This window comes from Grammomys surdaster, unplaced genomic scaffold (assembly GCF_004785775.1).
Source record: "Grammomys surdaster isolate TR1022 unplaced genomic scaffold, NIH_TR_1.0 125574, whole genome shotgun sequence".
NCBI classification, from domain to species: Eukaryota; Metazoa; Chordata; class Mammalia; order Rodentia; family Muridae; genus Grammomys; species Grammomys surdaster.
The window spans coordinates 945,976-970,662 of record NW_021620421.1 but is presented as its reverse complement, the minus strand read 5'-3'; the positions used below and the strand labels follow the sequence as shown (position 1 = coordinate 970,662).

Below are 24,687 nucleotides of genomic sequence, written 5' to 3'. Positions count from 1 at the left end.
CTGTTCCTTCTGGAGTCCAACTCTTTTCCAGGTCTAAGTATATAACCTGTACTTCCAGTACTGGAACAAAGACAGGGCAGGGGTAGCCTGTCCCCAAAGAGCCTTCGCTTTTAATAACAACAGAAGAGTTCTACTCTTAGATAAGCCCAACTCTCTGTCACCTGGGGGTAACTAAGTGGGTTTAGTCTGTCTCAGAGAAAGGGTTTTCTCTTTGTGGTCCAGTCCCTAAAGACTGCGGCTATGGAAGTGACTGAGAAGGGCAGGCTATGCTCCCTTTGATGTTGACTGTCAGGACCTCAGCCTGACCTTCGCCTTTACTATCTTTCCAGTTGATATCCGCGAAATCAAGGAGATCCGCCCAGGAAAGACTTCACGGGACTTTGACCGATACCAAGAAGACCCTGCCTTCCGGCCAGATCAGTCACACTGCTTTGTCATCCTCTATGGAATGGAATTCCGCCTGAAGACCCTGAGCCTGCAAGGTGGGAGACACAGGCTTAGAGGAGGTGGGGTGTAGGTAAGGGAAAGCGCAGCTGCACTTGCTCTTGTGGGAGATATGTGCCCTTGGCTCAGCTGTTGTTCTGCTCACAGCCACATCTGAGGATGAGGTGAACATGTGGATCAAAGGTTTATCTTGGCTGATGGAGGACACACTGCAGGCAGCCACACCCCTGCAAATTGAGCGGTAAGACTCATCTTCATGTGGTTAAGACTAGATATCTTGGGGCTGGAGAGATGGTTCAGTAGTTAAGAGCACTGACTGTTCTTCCAGAGGTCCTGAGTTCAAATCCCAGCAACTACATGGTGGCTTACAACCAGCTGTAATAGGATCTGATGCCCTCTTGTGTATATGAAGACAGAGACAGTGTAAATAAATAAGTCTTAAAAAAGAAAAAAAAAAACTAAAAAAAAAAGACTAGATATCTTGGAACCAAGGGAAAAGAGGCAGAGACTTCAGCTCCCCTGTGCAGACAGCAACTGCTCCCCCGGCCGCCCCCCCCCCAGTCTTTAACTTAGCTGGAGAAGGGACCCTTACCTCAGGCTTTTCTCTCTCTCTCTCTCTCTCTTCAGGTGGCTCCGGAAGCAGTTCTATTCAGTGGATCGTAACCGAGAGGATCGGTAGGTGCTAAGCTGAGGTGCATACCTATCCAGTAGGTAGAGGCACCGATAGCGTTGGAGCCAGAGGGCCCAGAGGACTGAGCTACAGTGGGAGGGGTTAGGGGTTCTAACACAGAAGTAGTTCACGCTGCTGAGAGTGGACTACAAAGCTGATTCTGGGTCTTAGAGGTGTGACCGGCAGTGCAGCCAGAGGACCAGGAGCTGGAGGAAGCAAAGACCAGATGGCAGCAGGCTGTCAATGCAGCTTTGTACTGTTGCAGGGCCCTCTGATAGTCCCCAGATGTAGAAGCCATGGGAGGTGTAGAGGAATGACCTGCTCTGACTTAGAGTTTCTTCAGTGTCCTAGATAGGCTTACTATTGCTGCAGTGAAACACCATGAACAAGCAACTTGAGGAGGCAAGGGCTTATTCAATGTAAATTAACTTCCTCATTGCTGTTCATCACCAAAGGAAGCCAGGACAGGAACTCAAGCAGTGCAGGAACCTGGAGGCAGGAGCTAATGCAGAGGCCTTGGAATAGTGCTGCTTACTGGCTTGCTCCTCATAGCTTACTCAATCTGCTTTCTTTTAGCGCCCACAACTACCAGCCTAGAGATGGCCCCCACCCACCAACATTGGGTTGGGCTGTCCCACATCAATCACTAATTAAGAAAATGCCCTGCAGGCTCGCCTACAGCTGGATCTTACAGAGGTGGTTTCTCAATGGAGGCCCTCTCTTCTGATGACTCTGGCTTGTATCAAGTCGACATAACACTAGGCAAACACACTCAAGATCAGTGTCCGGCCATTCTGGGTGGAAGTGAGAGGGCTCAGGTTGAGGTAGTGATGTTAGGAATTAGCTGGATTTGGGCTATATTGTTTAAAATTGCATCAAAAAGTCAGAGATCAAAAGACATTTGACTTGGCAACTGGAAAGTAAAGTTGCCATTGGCTGAGACAAGAAGACAGTGGGAGGAACACATGTGGGGTCCTTAGGGTCCAGTGTAGGTGTAAGTTTTATAATGCAAATGAGGAGGTAGGGCTGGAGGTAGTAACACGGGTGTGAACAGGTGAAATGGAAAGTCTCCAGGTCCCAGATAAAAATTCATGGACCCAGATGATAGCAAGATAAGGGCAGAGAGGCCCAGTGGCCAACTCCAGACTACTTCCACATGGGAAGCGAGGGAAGGAGGAGCACGTTTATCCTTCTGTGTAATAACATTGTGGGAAAGTAGCTTCAGCCCAGTGGTGAGCAGCTGAGCATAAAGGGAGTGCAGGCGAGTCTTGTAAGAGTTTTACATAGAGGGGGAGGGGTGACAGTTAGAGAAGTGAGCACAGCAAGGGGAAAGAGCAGCAGCTTTTATGGTGCCGGGAAAGGGAGGAGACAGAGGCTTGTGTCTCCTTGGTGAGTATGGGGCCCTTTGACAACAGCTTCCTGGCTGACTGATGGTCATGTGACCTAATGCTCCCTGCAGAACACTGACTCTAGAGCTTGCTTCTCAACCCCTTTAGAAGGGTTGAATGACCCTTTCACAGGAGTCAACTAAGACTATCTGCATATCAGATGTTTATAGTAGGATTCATAACAGTAGCACAGTTACAGTTATGAAGAAGTGATAAAATAATTTTCTAGTTGGAGGAGGAACTGTATTAAAGGTTGTGCAGCATTAGTTTGAGAACTACTGTTCTAGAGCATTCAACCATTGGTGAAGATCTGAGCCCTACTTAGGGAATTTTGGTCTTTCCTGCCTGGCTTTAGACCAAAAGAGGGTGTGTTCCCTTTTTCCAACTCCCACTCCCAGGAGAGCATCCTATTCCATCTTGTTCATCCTGTGGTCGTCCTGGCTGCCATGCCTGGAGGGTGGCATGCACTCCCCCCAACTCTCTGTCTCTCTCCCTCCCTCTTCCCCACTCTCTCTTCCCCTCTGTCCCTCTGTCCCTCTCTCTAAGTTCTGTTCCTGGAGCCAGTTTACTGTCCAGCCTCAGGAGTATGCCCAGGCAGCAGTAGTTACATGTAGCTAAGGGTGCACGAGATTCCTTCCCTGCTGCTTATCCTGGGGACTGTGGATCCCAGGATATCCCAGTTAGTGGCAGTGGGCCCTGTCCTGTCCTGTATAGGGAGGAGCTCAGAGCTGGGGGGCAGCTGTTGGAGATGGCTTATTCTGCCCCCACCCCAGCCTGACCTACTTTCCTGAGCTTGGTCACTTCTGGAGTATTGGGCTCTCTTTCACACGCAGAGACTGAGGCCCAGAGAAAGGAAGGGACTTTGATCTATCACACCATGAAGTTCAAAACAGGTTCCCAGAGTATAGGGTTTACCTATCCATCCTTAGGTAGGCTCAGCCTAAAGTCAAGGGAATCCTTTTTTTCTCCTCAGTATATCAGCCAAAGACTTGAAGAACATGCTGTCACAGGTCAACTACCGGGTCCCTAATATGCGCTTCCTCCGAGAGCGGCTGACGGTAATGAACACTTGGGGCTGCCTATTGGCAGGGCAGGGGAGGTCAGTGACTCCTCACAAGGGGCCTGACTGACAGTCCTGCTCTGTACTATGCAGGACCTTGAACAGCGCAGCGGGGACATTACCTACGGGCAATTTGCTCAGCTGTACCGCAGCCTGATGTACAGCGCCCAGAAGACGGTGCATGAGCCTCTCACCCTACCCTGTCCTTGACCCAACTCCTCTGCCTCCTCTCATAGCCCTGCTGCCCTGCTTTGGAGTTTTTGGGTGCCATTGCTCCAGCCATTCCCCCAGAACATCTGCTCCCTAACCTTTTCTTAAGAGCCCCTTTCCTGCATGGTCTCCCAGGGCTCTCCCCCTGACCAGATTCTGTTCTCTGCAGATGGACCTTCCCTTCTTGGAAACCAACACTTTGAGGTTTGGTTTGAAACAGCCAATTGGGCTTTTTCTCTGGGTGGTTTCAGATCCAGGTGGGAAGCAGTGGGTGGGTGGGATGGGGTGTAATAAACCACTGGGTATCTACATACCAGGGGCCCCCTGTCTATGGATCAAGTCAGCCAGCCGTCAGACACTGTGTTCTCTCCCTGCAGGACTGGAGAGCGGCCGGAGCACTGCCAGGTGTCCCTTTCTGAGTTCCAGCAGTTCCTTCTTGAGTACCAGGGGGTATGGCTGGGCCAGGGAGCCAGGATGCGGGGTGGGTTCATCATTGGTGGCTTCTTCCATGACTTCCTCTTTACCTAACAGGAGCTGTGGGCTGTGGACCGGCTCCAGGTGCAGGAATTTATGCTCAGCTTCCTTCGAGACCCCTTGCGAGAGATTGAGGAGCCGTACTTCTTCTTGGATGAGGTGAGCCTCACCTTTCCCACCATTTGGTTAGAGAAAACAGGTAGGGTGACCAGAGCTGACCTGTGCTCTAAAAGCTGTGTATGCAACCTACTGCCTGCTTTGCCAGCGGAGTTGAGACTGAGCACACTCTTGTACACCTACTTCCATCCTAAGTGGCAGCCAGGACTCATTCACCTTCTCCTCCATGTTTATTCTTGTAGCTTGTCACCTTTCTCTTCTCCAAAGAGAATAGTGTGTGGAACTCACAGCTAGATGCTGTGTGCCCAGACACCATGAACAACCCACTCTCTCACTATTGGATCTCTTCCTCACATAATACGTGAGTATGCCTCTTTCTGTTCATCCAGCCTTTTCTAAGGAGGGAGAAAGGCCCACCAGACCATATGTGCCTCTCCTTGCTTATCCAGGTACCTGACTGGGGACCAGTTCTCCAGCGAGTCCTCCCTGGAAGCCTATGCTCGCTGCTTGAGGATGGGCTGTCGCTGCATTGAGTGTATGTTGGGTCTAAGGTTTGGAGAGGGACGGTGCGAGGCCTGCCTGTTTGACCATGATGATACTGTTCCCTAGTGGACTGCTGGGATGGGCCAGATGGGATGCCAGTCATTTACCATGGGCATACTCTCACCACCAAGATCAAGTTCTCAGATGTCCTGCACACCATCAAGGAGCATGCCTTCGTAGCCTCAGAGTGAGTAGGTGTGGAGGTCACAGGCAACCTCCAGGTCCTTTCCTTCCTGGGACCCCTTGCATGGCTGCCTCACCCCTCCTGTCTCCTCTGCTCTCACTCCAGACACTTTCCCGAGTTCTGTCCTCTGCTCCCTACATCTCTGGCTAGCACTAAAGTGCACCTCATTCTCAGACAACCCTGCCTGTAACTGTGGTCTCAGGTTATCTCCTATTCCTTCGTGGCTCATAGGAAAAAGAATGTTTCCTATGAGCCATTCTCAGTCGCTAGCTACCACAAAGCCCGCAGTGCCCACTGCACTGAGAGGATCCTCAAGCTGCATTTGGGGCTGCTTCTCATCTTTCCTGACCTGTTTTCTGTGGAATGTCTTATGCTAGGGCAGCCTCAGCAACTCAGAGGCTCCCTTCTGCAACACTTGTGACTTCTTGGTTCCAGCTGCCTCCCGATGTGCCCCCACCCCCAATCCCAGGGGCTCCCTGTCTTCAGAGGGGTCCTGTGAATAAGGTGCCCAGGCCTTTGACTCCATTACTTCACTTTGTAAGGAACTGTTTGGACTGAGGTTTAGCCCATAATAACTATAGCAGCAGTGTCACTGTGCTGACCTGTTGCTTCAGGTACCCCGTCATCCTGTCCATTGAGGACCACTGCAGCATTGCCCAGCAGAGAAACATGGCTCAGCACTTCCGAAAGGTGCTTGGCGACACACTCCTTACCAAGCCCGTGGACATTGCTGCTGATGGGCTGCCTTCTCCCAACCAGCTCAAAAGGAAGATCCTTATTAAGGTGTGGCATCCTTGGTAGTAGAAGCCTTGCATTCGGAGATGGGGCTAGGTGTGGAATGGTTTTGCCATGACCTGGTCTGCTTCCACAGCACAAGAAGCTGGCTGAGGGCAGTGCGTATGAGGAGGTGCCTACCTCTGTGATGTACTCCGAGAATGACATCAGTAACTCCATCAAGAATGGTATCCTCTACTTGGAGGACCCCGTGAATCATGTGAGGTCTAGCTGAGCCCGGACATGGTGGGGCAGTGTGCTGAACTCTGGCTTACAGGTCCCCTTCGGTCTCTTCCAGGAGTGGTATCCCCACTACTTTGTTCTGACTAGCAGCAAGATCTATTACTCTGAGGAGACCAGCAGTGACCAGGGCAATGAGGATGAAGAGGAGCCAAAGGAGGTAAAATTGTTGAGGGGCGTGGGTTCAGCTGAATGAGAGCTTGGTAGTCACTGGGTATCTTTATTGTCCTGTCTAGGCCAGTGGCAGCACAGAGCTGCACTCAAGCGAGAAGTGGTTCCACGGGAAGCTCGGGGCTGGGCGAGATGGACGGCACATTGCCGAGCGCCTGCTCACTGAGTACTGCATAGAGACTGGGGCTCCTGATGGCTCCTTCCTAGTGCGAGAAAGTGAGACCTTCGTGGGTGACTACACACTGTCTTTCTGGTAAATCACACCTAGCACCATACTTATGTTTAGTTTGTGTGTACAGTGACTGTACCTGGACAGTATTGGTTAACATTTCGGCCTTGGGTCTAGGTTTTACAAAGAACATAATTCATTTTTACACAGGCATGTGTGAACTTAAACATGCATGTTTGATGATGTGTATGTCCTTCTCTAAGCTTCTTTGGAGAATGGCCTCCCTTGTTGAAATGTTATGCCTTGCCTAGTTACGTATTCTCTGGAGCTCTGACCTGTTTTTGATGCCTCTCCCATCCTGTCTTCCCTCAGGCGGAATGGAAAAGTCCAGCACTGCCGTATCCACTCCCGGCAGGATGCCGGGACTCCTAAGTTCTTCTTGACAGATAACCTTGTCTTTGACTCTCTCTATGACCTCATCACACATTATCAGCAAGTCCCCCTGCGCTGCAATGAGTTTGAGATGCGCCTTTCAGAGCCTGTTCCACAGACAAATGCCCATGAGAGCAAAGAGTGAGGAAAGGGACAGGGAGGGGAGCAGGGCAGTGGTAGGACTGGTCAGGACCTAACTCTGTTGATTTTCAGGTGGTACCATGCAAGCCTGACTAGAGCCCAGGCTGAACACATGCTGATGCGAGTACCCCGGGATGGGGCCTTCCTGGTGCGGAAGCGCAATGAGCCTAACTCATACGCCATCTCTTTCCGGTGAGGCATGCTGGACAGGTGTGGGTTCTTGCTGGGGTCTGGGCTGTCTTCCTTGCTGACTGTCTTGTCATTGTGAAGGGCTGAGGGAAAGATCAAGCACTGCCGAGTACAGCAGGAAGGCCAGACTGTGATGCTGGGGAACTCTGAGTTTGACAGCCTGGTTGACCTCATCAGCTACTATGAGAAGCACCCCCTGTACCGAAAAATGAAACTGCGCTACCCCATCAACGAGGAGGCACTGGAGAAGATTGGGACAGCTGTGAGAAGGCTGGGGGGTGGGGCACTCGGGTATTCCAGTATATAGTTAGACGACACTCATAATGTACCAGTGTCTGGATGTGCTAAAAACTCATCCTGGGGTGTTTTCAAGTTCACATGGAAGCTCTAAGAGTAACTGGGAGCCATGGTGTATAGTGGAGGAAGTAGCACCTGAGCTGTGCCTGGGTATTCAGACAAGATCCCCATGAGCTAAGGGGTAGGTAGCAAGGTCTAGGAGCTCACATAGGTTGTGGTGTGCACACATGGGCTGGGTCTGGAGTGTGTGGGGCAGAGGGCAGGGTAGGTGCAATTGGAGGGAAGACCATAGGTTTGGTAGTACTGAGGTTACCAAGGGTCTTGGACCAGTGTTGTGGTTTTTAGTAGAAGGCAGGCATCTCACACAGGATTGGTTGAGAGTTGTCATTTGTGACATGATAACCTGATCAGGGTCATGCTGTTCCCTGAAGCCAGGATAAGTGTGCTGGACTTCTTCCTGACATTAGACACTGAACAAATCACTAAATATGTGGTGCTGCTGGCAGCTCAGCAGCAGGTAACCCAGGGTCTTGAGGAGCCACGGTGGTAGATGTTGACACAGAAAGGAATGTGGAGTCAAGTCCCTACAGTTCCTCCCCTTGGAAGTTGAAGAGGGGGATTCCAGTAGGCCAGGAGCCAGTGAGCTGGGGCAGACACCCTGTAGAAGAGACCAGCTGTGCTTCAGAAACTGGGCAAGCGGGAGCTAGCAGCTGCATTTATCTTAGTTCTGGGGTGGTAATTGATCACAATGTGTCCTGTTTCCAGGAACCCGATTATGGGGCACTGTACGAGGGTCGCAACCCTGGTTTCTATGTGGAGGCAAACCCAATGCCAACTTTCAAGGTAAATATCTGTCCTTGGCACAGGAAGCCACAAGGAAGGAGGGGTCCCCTACCACTTGGGGCTTATATTTCTGTATTCTGGGCCTGTGTGTGGTAGGTGTGAAGAAGCAAGTGTTAGTTGTGGTTTTCTGAGGCTCAAGAGATTATAAGATGTGTGGTTGGCAAGTGACCATAAATCTCCAGGGCTCAACCACTTTATAGCCCCTGTGTCTTGGGTTAGAACTGGCCCTTTGTCACCATTCCTTCAGAGTGACCCCCATGTCTTCTATGGGTAGAACAGAGGTTAAATGGCACACTGTCCAGTCATTCCCTTCATCATGAAGATCTTAGGATCTTCTTGGTTTTGACCTTTTCTCTAATGTAGCAGATTGCCCCTGTCTCTTAGCCAGAAGTACCATCTGAAGTGAGTGAGGTCCTAACTCTGTAGGGAGCTACACAGGGCTGTACACTTACTCTTACTGGACCTCAGTCCTGACTTCTGGGAGCAGACCCTGGACAAAGCGCCAAAAACTCCACCTGGGTGGCCAAGAATTTCCCTGGAGAAAAACCTCTGTCTTCCCATCCTGCATGTTCTGAAACTTCCCATAAGGCAGCATTGAGAACTGTGTCTAGGATTACTTGCCAACTGTGGTACTTCCCACTAACATAAGCCCAGGCACATGTATGCACATATGTAGTACTGGGTCAAGGGATGGGGAGGGCCGCTCTGCTTTTCTCCACACAGTCCCATTGTCTTACCTCTGCAGTGCGCAGTAAAAGCCCTCTTTGACTACAAGGCCCAGAGAGAGGACGAGCTGACCTTTACCAAGAGTGCCATCATCCAGAATGTGGAAAAGCAAGATGGTGGCTGGTGAGACAGACCATCTAAGCTAGAGAGCCTGTGGTGTGGTGGGACAGGAGTCCAGTGCCCCTGTGGAGCTGGCACTCAAAGCACTTGTGACAGTATGCTTTGAGAGTGTCTATCTCATGTTCACTAGCAGTGTCTGCCTTGGCCTGACTTCTGTGTGGGGACCCCCCAGGAAGATGCTGTGAGAGTTGGGGTGGTTGCTGGAGTTCGTACCCTGTGGCTTCCACAGGTGGCGAGGGGACTATGGTGGGAAGAAGCAGCTGTGGTTCCCCTCAAACTATGTGGAAGAGATGATCAATCCTGCAGTCCTAGAGCCGGAGAGGGAGGTATGTCTGGAACCACACTGTATCACAGGTTTGTTTCCCTGTCCCCAGGTTCTTTTTTGATGTGTCTGTCACACCCAGGCCTTCCTGTCATCTGTGAGCCATACATCCTGTGTGGCCACACTCTAGTTTCTATTGTACTGATGTCATGCTTGGCTGGTCATACATATACCCAAAGGATAGTCAAAAAAAATCCCCTCAGTTGAGCATGCAGCAGCCATGCTGACCATCCTGTGGTTTTACTTCCTACAGCACCTGGATGAGAATAGCCCACTGGGGGACTTGCTTCGAGGGGTCTTAGATGTGCCAGCCTGTCAGATCGGTGAGCTCCAATTCCTAGCTCATGATTCCTCTTAGTGTCAGGGTGTCCTTGTCACTCCTTCTGCTCTTAGAGGAAGCCAGTAGCTGAGTCCCCAGAGTCTACATTTATACTCTGGAAATCCCAGACTCCTTTGTCATCCCCAAATTTTACCCTGTGCCAGGTACAATGGTGTCAAAAATTGGCAGAGATGTCAACAAGCTGACATCCAGTCCTAAGGTTTAGACTGCAGGGTTGTGACAGAAGCTTGGAGGTGGGTCAGGGTGGGGTTACAAAGCATGACTTGAAGGACGAGGAATGAGTCACAGCTGGGTTGGAGCCTTGGTTCCACCACAACTACTATGGTATGTCTGAGCTACAGTAGCCTCTGTAAATTGGATCTGTATATCAGTTTTGCCTGCTTGTAAGTGGCCAGGAAGAAATGGAATGAATTCCTTTGAGCCAGTGTCTAGAGCAGTGGTTCTCAACCCGTGGATTTCAACCCCTTTGGAGGCCTAGCGACCCATTCACAGGGTTTGCATATCAGATATACTGAATATCAGATATTTGTATTATGATTCATAAATAGTAGCAAAATTTTGAAGTAGCAGCGAAATAATTTTATGTTGGGGGTCACCATAGCATAAGGAACTATATCAAAGGGTTCACAGCATTAGAAAGGACAGAGATAGCATTCCTAGCCCTGTCTTATTTTACCCCCAACAGCCATTCGTCCTGAGGGCAAAAACAACCGGCTCTTCGTCTTCTCCATCAGCATGCCGTCAGTGGCTCAGTGGTCCCTAGATGTTGCAGCTGACTCACAGGAAGAGTTGCAGGACTGGGTAAAAAAGATCCGTGAAGTTGCCCAGACTGCAGATGCCAGGGTGAGAACCTGCCACAGCTTAGAAGGTGCTGCTTGGTTGGGTCTGTGAGGGCAACATGTGGGCCTGCCTGGAAGCCAAGGCCTCTGACTCCCCAGCTAGTTCCTCTAGAGAAGGTAACTGATGAGGCCTGGCTTTAGATAAGGCACCCAGAAGAACAGACTCAAGACAGGATTGTGGTGGATGGGCTTAGGAACTGTTGACTATGAAGTATCCTGGATCACCTGAATGAGAATAAGGCAAGAGGTAAAGAGATGTCCTGGGCTGGCAGCAGGACTGGAATCAGGCTTACAAGAGCTGAGGTGGTAAAGGTAGGAAGAGGGCTTAGGCAAACATTTGTAACAGGGTCTGTAGCAGGAGGCAGAGAAGTTGCAGATACCCACAGCAGTGGAACTTCGCTATGCTGAGGGCCACAGAGGTATAGTAAGAATAGGGTTCATTGGCTTTAGTAGCAGCAGATACTCCTAGTGACACTATTAAGGTCTCTTAGTGGCATGACAAGGTTGGATGGCAGTAGGTCATAGGAGTTCAGAGTGACTAACCACAAAGAGCTGGGAGCTGGAGTTTGTGGATAGTGGGTAGCTTGTATTTGTTTTGAAGGATCAGCTTTCTGGAGTAGACCTCTTCCATTTGAGCCAGGTGAGGAATTTACAGATGACTAGGAGCTTCTACTTAGAGGCTGTACCCCAGTGCATTTGGTGAGCAGATTTGTGACTGGAGAACAGATACGATGCTGAGGATTTTGCTAGTGTGTCCTGAAGGGCAAGGCACTGAAAGATCTAGTGGCTGAAGGGCTAGATCCTGGGTCTAGCCTGGAACAAAAGAAAGATTATAAAAAGAGGAGCCTCTGAAGGAACACAAAGGGAACTACAAAGAGCAGCGTGGGGAGTGTCTGAGTAGGCTACAGCTAAGATTAGGGATGGGAGGAGGAAGGGTGCGTTGGCCATGGGGGACGTGAGGTGGTAAGATCATCTAAGGCACACACACACATTGCCAAGTGGGCTTAAGGCCTTAGTGCTTCAGGGAGGTGGGAAGCAGTGTTTTTGCTGAAAGAGGAGGCTAGGTAATAATCAGAAAGCACTACTGGGAAGGCCTTGCCCACCTTAGCTCCACGTGAGGTCATGTGGATAGAAGTTATGGTGCTTCCACCCCAAGAGGGTCGGGGGAACAGATCTATCTGAAGACAAAGGAAAAGATAATTTTTGGATGAAACTAGGAGCCAAGTAGTTTTGTTTACTGTCTGCTGGTATTTAAAATGTGCAAGGAAAGAAGAGTGCCTCAGAACACCTGAAGTGTATGTGTACCCAAGGCTGGCAGGAGCTTTCTCTTGGATAGGAGCTTCTTTCAACCTGAACCTTGTGTGTCTCACCAGCTTACTGAGGGAAAGATGATGGAGAGGAGGAAGAAGATCGCCTTGGAGCTTTCCGAGCTTGTGGTCTACTGCCGGCCTGTTCCCTTTGATGAAGAGAGTAAGGCTGGGGCCAGGTGTGGTGTGCATGTGCTGCGGGCTGTGGTATGAGAGTGGTGTTTAATACCCTTTCCCTTACATACACTGCACAAGGGGGCCGCTCTATACATGCTCTCACTGTTTGGCTCAGAGATTGGCACAGAACGTGCTTGTTACCGGGACATGTCCTCCTTTCCGGAAACCAAGGCTGAGAAGTATGTGAACAAGGCCAAAGGCAAGAAGTTCCTCCAGTACAACCGGCTGCAGCTCTCTCGCATCTACCCTAAGGGCCAAAGGCTGGACTCCTCCAATTACGATCCTCTGCCCATGTGGATCTGTGGCAGCCAGCTTGTAGCACTCAACTTTCAGACCCCAGGTGAGGGGGTCCTCTGTGGGTGGGGAGAGAGACACACTTAGGGCAGTTCCACTGAAACACACTGTAATCCCGCTCTTCCAGACAAGCCTATGCAGATGAACCAGGCCCTATTCATGGCTGGTGGGCATTGTGGCTATGTGCTGCAGCCAAGCACCATGAGAGATGAAGCCTTTGACCCCTTTGATAAGAGCAGTCTCCGAGGTCTGGAACCCTGCGTCATTTGCATTGAGGTGGGTATATTTGTCTGGGTGCTTCAGGGTGGGAAAGGCCTGTGGAGAATGGTGATACTAAACCTGCTAAGACGGTGGGGACCAGGTGGGTCAGCACAAATGGGAAAGGGCACAGAGCCAGAGGTGAGCGGCATTTCTGCCTTATGTGGGGGAAGGGAACTTGGACTAATAGTCATCTTGGACTATTCTTGACCTTGAAGTAGAACCCATTCGAACCATCTGAAGCAGAAATCCAGCTACAATCCCAATCCTCTGTGAAGGCTGGGATCCCAGAGGGAGCACGCTTTGATCATGGCCAGCCTTTGACACAAAAGTGTTAGGGTGTCAGCTTAATGCTAACCTATGAAAAGTCACTACCTGGCAGGAAGAGCCTGGTCAGAGTGGCACAAATCAGGCCAAAAGGGACCTATGATGAACCAGGATCCTGTTTGCAGGACCAAGCAAAGCCTGGGCTTGCTAGAGCATGATCCGCAGCCAGTCTGCCTTTCCTAGTTCCTGGGATAGAGCTCCCCAGTACATGTCTGACGAAAAGCTATGATCAAGGATCAGCTCAACCCTTGCTGTGGGAATCAGCAGGGGTGGCCCGAACAGAGTCTGGAAAGAGTAAGGATAGACTGTGACCAGCTGGGCACACTTAGGAGCACAGAACCACAGATGGGCAGGTGGACATGGCTGCTGCTTCCCAGACTTTCCCCCTAAAGTGGAATAATTTAAAAGATTCCCACATTGGAACAGACACAGATTTAACATGAAATGGACTGCAAAGTATGCATGACACTTAGCTCAGGTTTTTACAGCCAGTAGCTTGCTCTGGAGTGAACAGTCCTCACTTGATGGGCAGCACCTTCAGGGCCCAGCAGGGGGCATACTGCCTCCATGGCACATTTTCCTCCTTGATTTGCTCCTCAAGCCTCTGCTGTGAGGTTATTGGGGGCAGGAAGACAGTCATCACCCCATCTTGCCTGTCTGTCTCACAGGTGCTGGGGGCCAGGCATCTGCCAAAGAATGGCCGGGGTATTGTATGTCCTTTCGTGGAGATTGAGGTGGCTGGGGCAGAGTATGACAGCACCAAGCAAAAGACAGAGTTTGTAGGTAAGTCAGTCTTCCCCCATTACCAGTCATTCTGGGGTGTTGAAGACCTCTCTCCACCAGGCACCACATCCACTTGATGTGGCCTCAGCTCTTGCCCTTGCTTTCACAGTGGACAACGGACTGAACCCTGTGTGGCCTGCTAAGCCCTTCCACTTCCAGATCAGTAACCCAGAGTTTGCCTTTCTGCGCTTTGTGGTGTATGAGGAAGACATGTTTAGTGACCAGAACTTCTTGGCTCAGGCTACTTTCCCAGTAAAAGGCCTGAAGACAGGTGAGGAATCTTCCTTAATGTAAAGTCAAGGTGGGGCTTCCCACTTGGTTGACAGCTGTCAGGCTGAGAGCCATGCATTTCTCCTAGGATACAGAGCAGTGCCTTTGAAGAACAACTACAGTGAAGACCTGGAGTTGGCTTCCCTGCTCATCAAGATTGAAATTTACCCTGCTAAGGTAACTACAGCAGAGTGAGCAGAGAGCTCAGTCATAGCCCCTGAGATGCAGAAGAGACCTCAACTTTTGTGCACTTCCCTTGCTGAGCAGGAGAATGGTGACCTCAGTCCTTTCAGTGGTACATCCCTAAGGGAACGGGCCTCAGATGCCTCCAGCCAATTATTCCATGTCCGGGCCCGGGAAGGGTCCTTTGAAGCCAGATACCAGCAGCCATTTGAAGACTTCCGCATCTCGCAGGAACATCTCACAGACCATTTCGACAGTCGGGAACGAAGGTGAGGGAGATGAAGGGCAAGTTGGCCAGTGTGGGACCTTGGAGGAAGGGTGCTGGAGCCAGAAAGAATAGCAATCTTTTGGCAGCTTTCTCCTATGTGGAAAAGCGATAACTGTGTGTCTTTGGGTTGTCCTGTCTGGCTGCAAGGCCAGTAAGGACACTTCACTTCTGTTCAGGGCCCCAAGAAGGACTCGGGTCAATGGAGACAGCCGCCTCTAGACATGCCCCCACCTTGCTGGAGAGCAGCAGGTGCTGCCTACCTATGGAATGCCATGAACTGGGTTCTCTGGGAGCTGTCTACTGTAAAGCCTTCCTGGTCTCACAGCCTGGAGCCTGGATTCCAGCAGTGAAGGCTAGACAAAACCAAGCCATTAATGAGATGTATTGTTTTGGGCCTCCATGCCCAGCTCTGGGTGAAGGCAAAAACTACTGTGTCTCGTATTAAGCACACACATCTGGCCCTGAATGTGGAGGTGGGTCCTTGCATCTTGGGCCAGGACTAGGGCTGAAGCCCCTTGGAAAGAGAAGTTGCCTCAGTTGGTGGCATAGGAGGCTTCGAGGAGCTGCTGACATATTCCTGAAAGAGGAAGAGGAGGAAGAGCCTTGCTGGGCCAGGGAAACAAAGTTTACATTGTCCTGTAGCTTTAAAACCACAGCTGGTCAGGGGGAAAGAGTAGAGGCCCTGCAGTTTGGCCCTGGAGCCAGGACAGAGGAATGCAGGGCCTGTAAGGAGAAGGCTCTGCTCTGCCCAAGGAGGAAGACACAGCACAAGGGCACATTGCCCATGGCTGGGTACACTACCCAGCCTGAAAGATACAGGGGATCATGAAAAAAAAAAAAAGCAGTATTATTTCTTTTCTTCTCAGTGGTATTGTAACTAAGTTATGCTGTCCTGTTCCTTACCCTGGAAGGGAAGACCCAGCACAGAGCCTTTGGGAACAGCACCTCTCTATGGGGTGTTGTACTGGGAGGGCCCTGTCAAGAAGGGTAGAGGGGCAGGAAGAGAGAAGAGCAATGTCTACCCTGGTGAGCTTTCCCTTAGGAATGGAGACATAGGTAAGTGGAGTCAGGCAATAGGTACCAAATGAAGCTGCTGCTTGGTGCAGTTTCTGTGTAGTTGGTAAAAAGATGCAAAGGAGATGGGAAGGTTGCAAAGGTAAGCCTCACCTCTGAGAACAGAGGCTGGGGTTCAGGCCTGTGGGTGCAAAGGTGCCTCAGCATAGCCAGCATTCAGCACACGCAAACCCACTGCCCACATATGGGCTCAGGGTTGGCCATTTGCTAGTTCTGCTGCCCTCTTAAGATCTGACTGCCAAATAAATCATCCTCATGTCCTTTTTCTTTTAACTTGTTTGTTTCTTGGGGGCTCAGGAGAACATGGTGAGTGAAAATAGAAACAAGTGTGGAGACTTGGGAAGTCACACAGCTCTTCCTTGTGGTGCTAAGATGTGAGGCCACCTCTGCCACCTCATCTAACGGTATTGCTAAAGTCTACCCCACCAAGGAGTAAGCTCGGTCTCCATTACACAGAAACCTACTTCAAAAAGGTAGCATTTGGTTATGTGCTGCCAGGTGCTACTCTGTTTGCCTCTCCAACTGCCAATCAGAACCTCTGTGCCTACCATGCTGAGGAAGGCCTATTCCTTCCTGAGGCTTTCCTGTAGCACTTTGCTGGAGCAGGACAAAAACCATGCCACAGTGAAGCATTGTGTACCATGTGCTGTACTAGCTGGCTCAAGTCACACAGCAGTTAAGTACGTGAGTGATGGCTGGGTCTGTAGCTTTCATCTAAAGCAGTGGATTTCAACCTGTGTGTTGCAACCCCTTTGGGGTCCAGTATCAGATATCCTACATTTCAGATATTTATGATTTATAACAGAAAAGTTAGTTATAAAAGTAGCAATGAAATAATTTTATGGGTGGGGTTCAGTACAACAGGAGAGACCATATTAAAGAGCCACAGCATTAGAAAGGTTGAGAACTACTGATCTAAAGTTTTCCTGTCCCATCACAGACAGAGGGGAGGGATCCTTCCACACACAGGAAATGGTAGGTGGGATGTATCAAATCCTCAGAAGCTCAGAGTTCATACTTGTGGCCCAGGAGAAGGTAGAAGCCATATTTTCTAGTACTCAGTACTGCTGTATGACAGCTTGGCTTGGTACTGAGCACTTTAATTTTCTCTAGATACTTCCATTTCCTGAGCATGTCTTCCAGAGGCTCAGCTCTGCCTTCTGAGCAGCTTCACAGTGGAACCATGACTCACATGTCTTGTCCCCTTACCATGTTTCCTTTCAGGTTGTATTTTCTTCTCAGTGGAGGAGATTTAAGGATCAGTTTCATCACTTAAATCCCCCAAGTGAACCTGACTACTGTTAAGTGATCCAGAAGACCCATCTTGGCACCTCGTGGCTGTCTTCCCTGATGCATCCAGTGTGTCCCTACATGTAACAGTTTGGTTAACATTGCTTTCCATCCATTAGGTTATGACCTGTAGAATCTCAGCCAAGCATCGTTTAAACACACCCTCAGATACATCTGAGAAATACTGCTATCGGGGCCTTGCTCCCTGGAGCATGAAAATGAAGTCAGGTTTCGAACCATTGGCTTTGGCAGAAATCTAAAAGAATGGGGTTGGAAGGGAAGGCAGTGATACCAGGAACACAAGCCAAAAGAAATCTCCTTTGGCTAGCAGGCTAGGGACAAGTAAAGAGGGATCACTAAATGCTATCAGTGAAAACACTTAACAAAAGAGCATTGCCTATAACTTCCAGGACATTCTGCCTCTTGCCATAGGACTGAAACCCACAGTTAAAAGGCAGAAACAATTTGTGGCCTTTACTAAGAAAAATCACAGGTAGCCGCCCTTAACAAAAAGAGCTGAGGCCTTACTTTGGGCCAGACTCACCCTGAACTTCAGGGTGAGTTTAGTCCCAGCTGAGGACTGGGACTAAACAACCACTTGTCTTTCAACTTACTACCTCTGACCATATCAGATCTACTGAAGGGTGCTGAGTGAGTGCGAGGTTACCCCACCAAACCAACTTAATGACAAAAAAAAAACAAGCCCAGACCTGCCTTACATTTTAGTTAAATGCCTCTTTCCTTTAGAGGCTTCCCCTACCTAGGACATAAATCCTCAGAGGATTTACATCCATATGTCATCCTGTCATACTGGGAAGACTCTATGGCTCCCTGCAGGCTAATGCACCCACTGTGTTCTGAACCTGCCCACCAAGGACTCAAGAGATGGTTCCATGGTAGATACATAGTCCTATGACCTGGCTCTTAAGATTCAACACACAACTACTTTAGGACCTGAGCTGGCCTTGGGAAAGACCGGATCAAGAGCAGACCATGATGCTGTTGAACTGCTACCCCTTCACTCTGAAGTGGCTTTATTTTGGGAGTCCCCTTTTCTTTATGGCCAGTGAGACCGTGCCAACAACAAGCAGTTGCTATGAGGCTTGGAGGTGTAGGGTTGACCCTGGTCCTCTAGTAGGCTCCTGGGTCCTTCTGCACAGTGACAGACCCTCCTTAGCAGCATGTTTTACTGACAACTCTTCTCTCACCAGAAAAAGAAAGGAACACAGGAAAACTTGCCCATATCCTCACACCCCATAGTTCATGGCTCTAAGATCAGACTTGCTTTACTCAGCACAGTTTTGCATGGAAGCCATCACAGTGAGTTCAGGAATGCAAGAGAAAGAATTCCAAGAACTGGAAGCTCTTCCTGGGAAGCTGAGGGAAAACCCCAGCACCTATTACTCTTAAGGGTCAGATTTGCCCCCCTGCCCCTAAAAAATCAATAGAAGGGATTTTAGATTTTTGTTTATTCTCTTCCCCCCCCCCCACACACACACACATAAAGTCAGCAGATAAGAAGTGTCTGTACATTTTTATTTAGGAACAGTTAAAAGATTGGAAGTACCACTGAGGCCCATTCAAACTACACAAGCAGTTTTGTCCCTCATCCCATCCCTTATCCAAATTTGCAGATACAAAATCTAGGAAATGTGCAATTTGCATCTTGGAAATAGCAGCATCCCCATGGGGGACCTTAAGAGGCCCGGAGACTCAGCCCGAAGAGGTCATCTTCCCACCTCCCACCACACACAGCCCACACCAAAAGCAAAGGCTGTCTTTCTAGTCAAATGTTTCCCAGGGTGAAGGATCCCTACACTCCAGCCAGGTGTGGCCCATGCCTGTAATTCAGTGCTTGGGAGGTAGAGGCAGGAAGAGCACCCAAGTCTGAGGCCAGTCTGGTCTACAAAATGAGTAGAGCAGGCTGGTGGGAGGCCAGCCAGGACCACACAGGAAATATTCTCTCCAAAGGTCTAAGTGACAGAATATGCTGTTTCTTAGTTTGCTTTCACAGCTGGCCGAAGTAGCAGGTGACTCTTCACTTAGCACCAGGATAGTCGCTTCAGCTGTTCCTGGGAGACAGGAAGCATACCAAAGGCAGACTGTTCAAATCACCCCCAGTTGTACTTCTCAGCAGTCGAGCCCCCTGAGAACAAAGCCATCCACACTGAGATCAGAACACAAAGCAGGTGCAGGGGACCAGGAACCAAGACATTGTCAGCAAGGACACTGCAGGTCTTTGGCTGCTTCCCCAATTTCCCCAAGGGCTATGTCAGGACAACTCAAAGAACAATAGTCAGCAGGGGCCAGAAAAAGGTTGGCTCATTTTCTCTGTTTAATAACAATTATGACACAGTCTGACCTTCCTGGCAAGGCTGAACAAAGCCAGCTACTCAGAAGCATGGGAGAGAGACCAGTGCCCTGAGTGACCACTCCTGCCCTTGGCCCACCCAATTTCACAGAGCACCCTAACTCTGCTGGAACCCTGCTGAGGAGTGGGTGTTAGCTATCACTGCAGCCAGCCTTCTCACATGGGCTACAAGAACAAGACCAAACTCTGTGGACAGGAGCTAGGGACAAGATCTTTCTTAAGCACAAACTGCAGGTTAGCAGGGACCACATAATAGACTTTCACCCACTGGACATGTCTCTTCTGGGACTTGCTTGGGAAAGAACAGAGCACTGGCAGCCCGTTTTATATTCAGTATCTGAGCAGGCTTTATCCTAGGCATTTTACCTTCAACTCGAGTTCTGAATAATTCTGAATCACCCACTTTCCATGGAAGGGAACACATGTCAAAAGGCATAGATCAAGAAAAGCTATTAACATACAGGTGCCCATCTGTGGGTACAGTACGCTAGTCTCTTGACAAAAGAGGCACTGATGGCAGGTAAATGTGCAGGCCCCTCTCAGGTGTTCTGACTTGCCATCTGCCCACCCTTGTAAACAGCAGGAAAACACCATGTAGCAAACAGTCCCTGCGAAATAGCTGTTTTCCCTCTGTTCTGCCTGGTTCCTGCCAGAGTAGCAGCAAGATCTGTCTCAAGGAGGGCAGAGATGACAGGGTAGTAACTACACTGAATCCATTCAGTCCTGCATCCTTAAGAGACTGAAAAACCAAGAAAGCAGGTGCTTTCTTCTTCCTTGTACCAACCAGAGTCTGCCTTAGTCTGTAGCCCAAGTGTACTCTCTGGATTTACATCCCTGTTCCAGACTTTAGGGGGCTGGGAAGAGGTGTTCCTGCTAGACTCTGAAAACTCTGTATTGGTTTTCCAGTCTGGGGGACCAAGTTCATAGGATTGCTGGCTAGTGTTAACAAGCACTCAGAAAGCCCCCAAAGCAGGCTCTCAGTCCTAGGACCCTTTCACCCTCTGAGCTGCTTTCACTCCACAACTTTCACTCCACAACTAAGTACAGGTTCTGGACTCTGAGTACATTTGGGCTTGCCACTACCTAGTGGCCAGGAACTAGGGAACACAGACTCCAGCAGAAATAGACTCTGAGGACTCCGTTCCTTTTGGATTTCTAGCTAGTAAGCTAAGTAGCGATGTATACAGCAGGCAGTATGATGGTCAGTTCTGTCATTACTCAGTCTAAACTAAACCCAGCCATTCCACTGAAGATCCCTCAAGAGCCTAATTAGCCCTGGAGTATAGAGCTCAGTAACCTACCTGCACCACTGAACCAAGGCAGGAGAAACTGCTGTGTAGATAATTAAGGTTGAAGTCTTGGAATACCTGTGCTTAGAAAGGCCTGTGGGCTCCAGTGCTGTAACACATGGAAATCACCTCATAAAGGTCTGGGCAGGATGGTGGTGAACAATGTGCAGTTAAGGAAGAAGACAAATCTAAATTAGGGATGCTAAAGAGAAAGGTTCAGTCTGGTATAAGAAAAACTAGGCAGCATGCCAAACTTTGGCCAGGATGAACTGACCAAAGACCTTTATCTATCTAGAAAACTACTACAGAAAACTGAGTCTTGCAGATGAATGTGATATAAGTTCATCTGCACAGTGGCTTTAGTAAAAACACAAATTCTAAGTTTTGTTTTAGGATTTTCTTGGCTGGTTTCCCAGAAAGTGCCTTTATACACTTGTGCTGTGACAGTGGAACTGACTGAGCTGCTCCAATCTGAGGAGTTTGGTCCATGTAGAGACTAGGAAGACAAAGGCAAAGTCTCAAGACTGGGACAGCTCAGCACTCACCTAGAGGACAGTGAGTCTCCAACCAGAAAGGTTGCTCCCCCACCCCTGCCCTCCACACGAGCGACTGTGTGACAAATGTCCTAGGACCAGCAGGGAGGAAGGGACACAGATGTGACATAGCTACTGATAGAACAAGTAAAATCTCTGAGAGCCATCTGGATCTGGAGAGTACAGCTGAGCTTCCTGGTAGCACATACCCAAGGCCAGCTGGGGACAGACTGGAGGACTCAGGTAGCCACCTACCAGGTCCCACCCACCTCCCCTTGTGCTTCCAGAGGGAAGGGTGCCCTCAGGCTAAAGTATTTTTTTCACCTGGTACCCAGCCAAGAGAAAAGTGCAAGGACAGTCACTAGTAGACCTCAAAGTCATCTAGGGAAAGGACTCCCAACACTAAATACACCCAACTCCCAAAAGAAAAATCTCTGATCAAAAAATTACAAAGAATATGCAAAGCTTATGTATAAGTTTAGGTTTCAGTTAGAATTGGTTCTGGTTTATAACTGAACTGACAAACATATGTGAGTAGAAAAAAATCAACATACAAGACCAACAACAAAGAACACTTAGAATGTCCTGCCTCTGGTAAGTCCAAGTGAGTGCAGAGGATAGGACAAGTCTCACCGTCTCACAAAGCACACCTGTTAGGAGAAGCACATTCCACTCTACCTTAGCAGCCCACAGCCAGCCTTCTACTGAAGGCACATTGAGCATCTTGAGCCTCCAACTGTACAAGGCCACTGTGATATCACATAGTAACTATAGGCCTGGTAGCTGCCAATCTATACCTCAACTCCTCTGTCAGGGCACTCATGCTTGGTATCCAAAGCCCTTCCCTGAAGTGCCTAGTCCATGACCACCTCCCTCACCATTACCTATCAAACAAGGTCCAAGCCACAATTTCCCTCCCCCCATCCAAGAGCAAAGGAAGCAAGGTCCATTTAGTCTAATGCATTTCTTACCTGGACAATCTTGCCATTACCAGCTCTGAGAAAGGTGTGCTAGGGCCAGTGTTACTGCAACTTCCCATCCAGAAGATTACTTAGTGCCGGAGACCAGGCTGCTCTCTGTGTCCTGTGTAATGTCCACCAAGTAACTTAATATTTCTGTTCCGTGTAAATTGTTCAGACGTTTTTTATAGAGTCTACCATTCAGCTAGTGCAGCAGGGCTCTGGAGGTGAAGCCCAGCAGGCATCCGGGCTCAGGTGAGACACAGATGCTTTCTTAGACAGGAGATGGCTTCCTCTGCTGCTCCAGCTGCCCAGTATACTGTTATCTCTTCACTCACAGACTACTTCCCCCTAGGGCATCCACATGAAGCTCAAATGTACATCAGATGTACATTGTTATGGTATTAAAGTATCAAATAAGTATGTGTCCTGTATATATGGATATGTAAATCTGCACATACACAAACACTAAAGGAAAACTTTCAGGCATCTGTTCTCTGAAGGAAAACAATCACTCACCATTCATTCTTTCCAATTCCTCAAGGTTTGGGGTCAAATAGCTTCCCTCCCCAAACAGAAAGGATACAAAAATAGGCTGCAAAACTTGCCAAGTAGTCAAAAAAACCAAAACAATCAAAAATCCCCAATCAAATGTGAGGCCATCCCTATGGGAACAGGATGAACAGGACAAACATAATGGTTCCAGGGCCCTGGGTTACAAAGAAAGCCCTCTTTCCTAAAAGGCTGAGGGCTGCCATGTTCATCCTCAGACTACTCCCCTCCCGTGGGAAGGGGAGGAAGGAGAACACCTAGAAGTTGACTACTACTTCTTGGTCAAAGCTCTTGCCCTCCTGTGGGTCTCCTGATGGAGTCTCCCAGAGGTAAGTGGGGCCATGGATGACACATCTTGTTTGTCATCTTTCCCTCCCCTGCCCTGCTTTGTCTACTGTTCTCAGGGAAGCCAGCCTAGGAGAGATGGGGGCTTTAATGTTTAAAACAGCTCCCTAAGCAAGTTTTCAATTGTTTCAAAGGCACCATTTCTTGTGATTTTAATTAAAAAGACATGAGGCTTAGGCAAAAGTAGATAGAGAATTTGTTTCTCAGGTTGGGAATATAAATGTGGAACTTTAAAAACACCCTCACAGGAATCTGTCCAGTGATGTCCAGCACCTCTGGATCATGAAACCAGTACCTAACCAGGGCCTTTGGTGTGAGACAAAGGCATTTTGCCAGGAACTCTCACCTGCAGATCTTTGTGTTCAAGACCACTCTATCTCTAGTCACTTCAAATCTCCCAAGCCCTTCAGCCTCATTCTTCCTCCCAGCCACCATGAACTTCCTTCTGACCTGCAGGAGGCATTGAGAACTGTGGTGGCCAAAGCCACAGCAATTGGCTCTACTTTGACCACTTTCCTTTTGTTCTAAAGGAGTCTGAAGAGCTGAAGGGAACATACAGGTCAGTAGATTGGGCTTTACAACAATGATTTCTTTAGTTGATCTGATAATGGAGAAGTTGGTCCATGATTCAAACTCCACAAAAAAGCAGAATTACAGTTAACTAAAGAGAGTGGTTAGCATCCAATGGTAATGTCATAGCTTGGTTGTGTTCAGAACTGAGGGTAACAGTGGGCTCTGTGTCAATCAGAACACAAGACAAGCCTGGCACAAACTATAGTGTGCCTCCACTCAATGATGCAGAGATCTCTTCCAACAGTCGGTTCCCTTAAGAAGACAAGTAGGGCCAGGCCTGGTGCAGTTCTGAGCATGCCTGTGACTCCTGTTGCTGCAGAGGATGAGGATCCCTGTGGTCTCAGCTTCCCAGAGAACAGACATGGCATTGTCAGAGCTGTACTGCTTTGGTAACCCGAGATCCTAATGTATTGAAAATGTCTGTTGTAGGATGCTTTATTAAATGTATATAGGCAACTGTATATGCTAACAACTTGATTCTGGGTCTAGGTATATGCAATCTGAACTGCTTTGTCCCTGGGAGGCCAAGGAATGGTCCTGCATTGTGGGAGGATGGGCTGATGAGAAACCATTGCTACTTGCTTAGAAGTGTCAGGTGGAGAATGGTTGGGGTGGCGGCAGGTTCTGGGCTCAGCAAGGCTCCAGAGGCTTTCCTGGTGCCTGGCAGCTGGCCATCAAGATGATATGTGGCAGGTTTGGCCCTTCCATGTGGCAGACAGCATCCCAGGCTGGCCGGTCCTTCACAGTAATCAGATCAAATTCACTCTGTTTCTGAGGAGAAAACACATACCTGTCACTCCATGGCAGCTACAACGTGTACAGTCCCCAGGGATTCCCAGTCCTCACTATCCTGGGCTGGTATCATTGGAGCTGGAGACTCCTTAATTCCACAAGGAATGCCATGCCACTGTCCCCTCCAGTCTGAGGGGAGGTGAAAGAGCAGAGTGTGGGTTAAGGACAGGATGCTGGCTCAACTGGACAAGACCTTCAGATTTCTTGGCTTCCTGTTACTTGCCTAGCCCAACATCCTGGTCTCTGACCACTGATGCTTGTTAACCCTGTGCTCTAATAGTCTGGAGCCCTGAGCTCTGACATCTCGTATATACCTTGCAGGTTGGAGGTCAAGGTCAAGGCAGCTGAT

The 24,687-nt window shown here is 49.3% G+C and overlaps 2 protein-coding genes across 7 annotated transcripts in view; one reads left to right on the top strand and one right to left on the bottom strand.

The window, feature by feature from the left end:
* Positions 1-15,907, top strand: part of Plcg1 (phospholipase C gamma 1) — a 30,873-nt gene extending 14,966 nt beyond the window's left edge. The window contains exons 2-32 of the mRNA XM_028786755.1: positions 330-482; positions 592-685; positions 1,072-1,119; positions 3,476-3,560; positions 3,656-3,739; positions 3,942-3,976; positions 4,150-4,222; positions 4,304-4,405; positions 4,606-4,724; positions 4,813-4,898; positions 4,973-5,093; positions 5,705-5,873; positions 5,962-6,084; positions 6,163-6,264; positions 6,341-6,528; positions 6,817-7,017; positions 7,090-7,209; positions 7,288-7,468; positions 8,269-8,346; positions 9,092-9,195; positions 9,422-9,518; positions 9,768-9,837; positions 10,540-10,697; positions 12,067-12,163; positions 12,293-12,517; positions 12,599-12,747; positions 13,725-13,839; positions 13,949-14,110; positions 14,198-14,286; positions 14,377-14,561; positions 14,737-15,907. Coding sequence (XP_028642588.1) covers positions 330-482; positions 592-685; positions 1,072-1,119; positions 3,476-3,560; positions 3,656-3,739; positions 3,942-3,976; positions 4,150-4,222; positions 4,304-4,405; positions 4,606-4,724; positions 4,813-4,898; positions 4,973-5,093; positions 5,705-5,873; positions 5,962-6,084; positions 6,163-6,264; positions 6,341-6,528; positions 6,817-7,017; positions 7,090-7,209; positions 7,288-7,468; positions 8,269-8,346; positions 9,092-9,195; positions 9,422-9,518; positions 9,768-9,837; positions 10,540-10,697; positions 12,067-12,163; positions 12,293-12,517; positions 12,599-12,747; positions 13,725-13,839; positions 13,949-14,110; positions 14,198-14,286; positions 14,377-14,561; positions 14,737-14,779 — 3,656 coding nt within the window. The 3' untranslated portion in view covers positions 14,780-15,907. The remainder of the gene's footprint in view (positions 1-329; positions 483-591; positions 686-1,071; positions 1,120-3,475; positions 3,561-3,655; positions 3,740-3,941; positions 3,977-4,149; positions 4,223-4,303; positions 4,406-4,605; positions 4,725-4,812; positions 4,899-4,972; positions 5,094-5,704; positions 5,874-5,961; positions 6,085-6,162; positions 6,265-6,340; positions 6,529-6,816; positions 7,018-7,089; positions 7,210-7,287; positions 7,469-8,268; positions 8,347-9,091; positions 9,196-9,421; positions 9,519-9,767; positions 9,838-10,539; positions 10,698-12,066; positions 12,164-12,292; positions 12,518-12,598; positions 12,748-13,724; positions 13,840-13,948; positions 14,111-14,197; positions 14,287-14,376; positions 14,562-14,736) is intronic.
* Positions 15,908-18,439: 2,532 nt separating this feature from the next.
* Zhx3 (zinc fingers and homeoboxes 3) overlaps positions 18,440-24,687 on the bottom strand; it is a 115,188-nt gene continuing 108,940 nt past the window's right edge. Inside the window, exons 4-5 of one of the 6 annotated variants that reach the window (XR_003713866.1) lie at positions 22,089-24,317; positions 18,440-20,724 (exon numbers count right to left, since the gene is read on the bottom strand). Coding sequence is in view for 1 of the 6 variants with exons in the window: in XM_028786757.1 (XP_028642590.1) it covers positions 24,307-24,317 (11 nt within the window). In the remaining 5 variants the exon portion in view is untranslated. Of the gene's footprint in view, positions 24,318-24,687 lie in introns of all 6 variants that reach the window. The other 5 variants (XR_003713868.1, XR_003713864.1, XR_003713865.1 and 2 more) reach the window with 5 other exon arrangements.